The 5,654-nt window shown below is 30.0% G+C and overlaps 1 protein-coding gene across 1 annotated transcript in view; it reads right to left on the bottom strand.

Moving 5' to 3' along the window:
* fhod3a (formin homology 2 domain containing 3a) overlaps positions 1-5,654 on the bottom strand; it is a 75,227-nt gene that overhangs the window by 36,361 nt on the left and 33,212 nt on the right. The window contains exons 5-10 of the mRNA XM_016494066.1: positions 5,406-5,511; positions 3,949-4,043; positions 3,727-3,838; positions 2,505-2,599; positions 2,227-2,370; positions 1,925-2,148 (exon numbers count right to left, since the gene is read on the bottom strand). Of these exons, the coding sequence (XP_016349552.1) occupies positions 1,925-2,148; positions 2,227-2,370; positions 2,505-2,599; positions 3,727-3,838; positions 3,949-4,043; positions 5,406-5,511 (776 nt within the window). The remainder of the gene's footprint in view (positions 1-1,924; positions 2,149-2,226; positions 2,371-2,504; positions 2,600-3,726; positions 3,839-3,948; positions 4,044-5,405; positions 5,512-5,654) is intronic.

Raw genomic sequence — 5,654 nt, forward strand, 5'->3', positions numbered from 1 at the left:
GATGATACTCAACTATATATCTCAACAAGACCAGATGAAACTTCTAAATTATCTAAGCTAACAGAGTGTGTTAAAAATGTAAAAGATTGGATGACCAATAATTTTCTCCTATTAAATTCGGATAAGACAGAGATATTACTTATTGGACCAAAAGACAGTACACAGAATCTCTTGGATTACAATTTGCAAGTAGACGGATGTACAGTTACTTCCTCTACAGTCAAAAATCTGGGTGTTATATTAGATAGCAACTTGTCTTTTGAAAATCATATTTCCCATGTTACAAAAACAGCATTCTTCCATCTTAGAAACATTGCCAAGTTACGAAACATGATACCTGTTTCTGATGCAGAAAAGCTAGTTCATGCATTCATGACCTCTAGACTGGACTATTGTAATGCACTGCTAGGTGGTTGTCCTGCATCTTCAATAAACAAGCTACAGGTAGTCCAAAATGCAGCGGCTAGAGTCCTTACCAGCTCAAGAAAACTGCACTGCTGTCTGCATAGGCTGCTCCCTTCTAAGACAACAACTAAGTGAATGATTTGAAACACTTCCATGGGTTTTATTTTTCTCCAAAATTCTGTTTTCCAGATTTTTTTTCCAGATTCCGTTTTAATTTATTAAATAAATAAAATAAATTGTTATCAATATAAAAATAAAAAAGTCTAAACAACTGAATTCAACCATTTATTAATTTATTCAAATAATAATAATAATAATAATTGTATTTTTTCCACACAAAAAATCTGTTTTCCATTTACATTTTTCTGGATTCCATTTTAATTTATTACCATGTCTAAACAAATTAATTCATAAAACTTCAACTATTTATTATAAATTTAACAATAATACAGCCCTGTGAAATCTGTTTTTTTTTTCCCCAAAATTCTGTTCTCCATTATTTTCCCCCCAGATTCCATTTTAATGTATTAATTAAATTGTTATCAATACAAAAATAAAAAAAAGTTTAAACAACTGAATTCCTAAAATTTTAACCATTTATTAATTTATTAAAATAATAATAATAATATTAATTTAAGTATTTTCCGCAAAAAAAATTTCCATTTACATTTTTCTGAATTCCATTTCAATTTATTAATTTCACTTCATCCCAAACCATGTGTAAACAAATAAATTCATAAAACTTCAACAATTTATTACAATTTTAACAATAATACAAAAACTACAGTTTTATTTTGTCCTAAATTACCAAAAAAAATTTCCATTTACATTTTTCTGAATTCCATTTCAATTTATTAATTTCACTTCATCCCAAACCATGTGTAAACAAATAAATTCATAAAACTTCAACAATTTATTACAATTTTAACAATAATACAAAAACTACAGTTTTATTTTGTCCTAAATTACGTATATTCCATTTTAATTTTTCTGGATTCCATTTTAATTGACTAATTGAATTGTAATCAAAAAAAAAAAAAAAAAAAAGTCTAAAAATTGAATTCGGATTCCATTTTAATTGACTAATTGAATTGTAATAAAAAAAAATTAAAAAAAAAGTCTAAAAATTGAATTCATAAAACTTTTACAATTTATTAAATTATTTAAATTTTAACAAAAAAACAAAAGCCTATGATATGTCTTATTTTTTCCCCAAATTCTGTGTTTTCTGTTTTAATTTTTCTGCATTTTGTATTTTAGGTTTAAAAGTAATTTATCATCTAAAATAGCATTAATTAAATAAATTCATTAATTTACCTATTTACTTTTGATTTATTACTCCAAAATATTCCAAATTCTATGATATTCTGCGCTATAAATACCATTTTTATGACTGGATTCCACTATTCCATAAATAAGTCAATTTTAATTAGACTGAACTCTTAGACTGAAATCTTTTGCTGCCTATTTGGAACAGTTTTGTCTAGTGAGTCGTCTCACCAGGTGTTACGCGTCTCACCTCTCGTCGAGTTCCTGTCCGTTAAACGGCTGGAAGTTAGCGCGGTGTGGGGAGGCGGGGCTGAGCGGGGAGGCGTGGCCTGATCTGCCCAATGAATGCCTGCGGCTGCGGCGTCTCTCCAAGCCCCGCCTCTCTGCTCCGCCCACGCTGGAGCGGCGTCTGTCCTGCCGGCCGGAGGACGGAGGCAAAGCATCCTCATCACCGTCCTCGTGCCGAAGAGTCGCCTGCAGGAAGGAGGATGCGATCAGAACCGAGAGATTGGATCAGACATCAGTCAGACAGCAGACGTGAATCTGTCAGACCTCATAGATGTTGAGCTGCTCCAACAGGTCCAGATCGGTTCCCTTCCGACCCAGATAACGCTGCGACACGCTCTCTATTCCCTGCTCCTCCAGAATATCCACCGTATCATAGAACGAGTCTTGATCGGGCAGCGCCGCCAGCGTCTGATGCACCGAGAGAGAGAGAGAGAGAGAGAGAGAGAGATTGTGAGTGTGTGTGAGTGTGTGTGAGAGAGTGTGTGTGTGTGTGTGTGTGTGATTGTGTGTGTGTGTTTACTGTGTGTGAGCGCGTGTCTCACCTTGTTAATAAGGGTCAGCACATACACCAACAGCTCTGTGTCCACACCATCCTTCTCTGCTAAAATCTCCATAGCGTTTGACCACTGCTTACAGCCTGACCATCACACACACACACACACACACACACACACATCACATGATTATGCAAATCATTCAAAACTCACGACTGAGCAAACAAATAAGCATTTAGTGCTGGTGTTTTTTATTAATATATTATAATCATAATTTAATTGTTATTAATAATTAATAATATTTAATTATTTATTATTTGTTTATTAATTATTTAAAGAATTCATTTATCATTCTTTACATAACATCATAATATCAGCTAAAAGAAATAAGATAAGTAATTATTGCATTGTGACATTATTTCATAGACCATTAAACATTTTCTCCCATCACTGTTACTAAATCAATTTATTATTAAATTGTTTTTATGGTAAATGTTTGTAATTATATCATATTACATAACATTATATTATAATTATTAATTATTATTTAATTTAGAATGATAAATTCCTTACTTTTAATAATTATTAATAACTCTTAATTATTTATGATTTGTTTATTATTGAAATAATTAATGCATCATTCTTTAAATAACATGTGATATGGATCAGAAACAGTTCGATCGAACCAATCAGAGCTACAATTCATACCAAAATCATAAGTAATACATGAGAAATTATATTTTGCATAAGGAATTATTGCATTGTGACATTATTTTAAAGACAATTAAAAATTCACCCCCAAATCCTCATAATGTACTGCAAAAAGATAAATTAATTATTTAATTTGTACATATTCATTATAATTATTTATATTATTTATAGAATTAATTATAATTTATAACGATAAATTAATAACATTTTCATAGTTATTTATAAATTGTTTATTTATTATTTAAAAAAATTAATGCATCATAGTAGTATTTAGTGTTTGGTGTTTTAATGATTTTTCATTGTTTATTTATAATAAAAAAAAAATCATGCATCATGGTATGCATATTTGGTGTAGCTTTAGAATAATTAATAATTATTAATCATAAGCAATTATTAGTTTATAATCAAAAATATAAGTATAATTAATTATTATTTTAGCTTTAATTATTTATTAATTGTGCATTTATTATTTTAAATTCATTCATCGTGGTAGTATTAGGTTTGGCTTTCAATTTATGCTAATTTAAATGAAAAATAATTGTATTATTTATGTTTGTACCTCTCTTAGAGTCCACAGTGTCGATGGCCTCGATGAGCAGTGGTGCGTTGGACTCTGAATACTCAACAAACACCAGCAGCAGCTTCAGAGAGGTTTTGACCACCAGACGAAACTGAACACACACACACACACACACACACACACACACACACACACACACACAGAGATCAGATCTCACTCATCATGATCTACATCACACACACTGATCAAACGGCACGTCACCTTTGAGCCGGTGAGCAGGTAGAGCCACTGGATGGTCTCGGTGTGACCTATGACCCCGTTCATCCCATCCACATACAGCATGATCTGACCCAGAGCTGCAGATAGAAACACAAGGGACTGAGCGCTCATTAACATAAAACTGATGATTCTGACAGTGGGTGGGGCTTAGCAGCCTGGATGCTGGCTCTGATTGGTCAGATACAACAGAGCTAATAATAATACTCAGGGTTAGTTACTTTTGTCAGCGCTGCTCATGATGGACCAATCACAGGCAACTGTAATCACTGGAAGAAGGATTTTTAAAAATAATTTTATTGAGATTGCAGAGGTCAAATATTTTGCATCTCAGGTACAAAATACTTTTTCATTTAGATATATAAACGATTATTAATTGTTTATTTATTATATATATATATAAAAAACACGCATGGTGTTAGTATTTGGCATAGCTTTAAAATGATTAATAGTTAATAATGATTAATTATAAGGAATTATTATTTCATAATCATAAAGTATAATTATTTATTATTACTGTAGTTAATGCATCATGGTAGTTTTTAGTGTGATTTGAAATTATTGATAATTATCAATTATAAGAAAGTATTAATTTATAATTATTTTGTAGTTTTAATTGTTTATTAATTATGTATTTATCATTAAATCCATGCATCATGGTAGCATTTGGTGTGGCTTTAAAATAACTAATAATTAATGATGATTAATTATAAGTGATTATTCATTTATAAACATAAATTAAGTATAATTAATTATATTTTTTGCATATTAACATTATATTACATTTTTTGATTTAATTATTTATTAGTTGTGTATTTATTATTTAAAAAATCACGCAGCATGGTAGAATTTGGTGTTGCTTTAAAATTATTAATAATTAATCATAAATTAAGTATAATTAATTAATTTTTTAGCATTAATTATTTGTTAATTGTGCATTTATTATTATAATTTTTTTATATATAAATAATGGTAGTATTTGGTGTGGCTTTAAATTACTGCTAATTTGAATAACAAATCATTTTTTATTATAGTATTTTTTTATACAGTAATCTAACCATTGTTATTATCATTTTAAAATAATTACAAAATACAGAAATAAATCTCAGAAGAATTCAGATGAATCACTGGAATGATACTGATTTTTTTGGCATTATAGTGAATTTAGGGAGAAAAAAATAGACTTAAAACTTTTACAGAAGCACCACATTAGGGTATCATGAAGAAACATTTATAAAACAACATTAAAGACAGATCATTACAATAAAGTGTATTAAAAAAACAACATGGAATTCTATAGTAATAACAATGGCAACCAAAAGGTGGCGCTGTTCTCCTTCATATGGTGATGAAAATGTCTACAACAGAAAATCATGACCTATAATACATGAAATATTTAAAATGTTCCTGAAACTTTGAGAAGTCTGAGGATGCAAACGAACCTCTGAGGATGTAGTTCTGATAGTTCTGATCCGCTTCAGCGCCGACCTTGATCAAACACGTCAGACCTTCAGCCATAACAAACTCATGAACCAGATCCTTATCGTCCTGCACACACACACACACATCAGATGGACTCAACTTTAATGATATTATTGGTTAACATTATAATTATCTATTAAAGGGGTGCTATTATGCTTTTTCACTTTTTCAACTTTAGTTAGTCTGTAATGTTGCTGTTTGAGCATAAA

Source organism: Sinocyclocheilus anshuiensis, unplaced genomic scaffold (genome assembly GCF_001515605.1).
Source record: "Sinocyclocheilus anshuiensis isolate Anshui unplaced genomic scaffold, SAMN03320099.WGS_v1.1 scaffold2100, whole genome shotgun sequence".
Taxonomy (NCBI): domain Eukaryota; kingdom Metazoa; phylum Chordata; class Actinopteri; order Cypriniformes; family Cyprinidae; genus Sinocyclocheilus; species Sinocyclocheilus anshuiensis.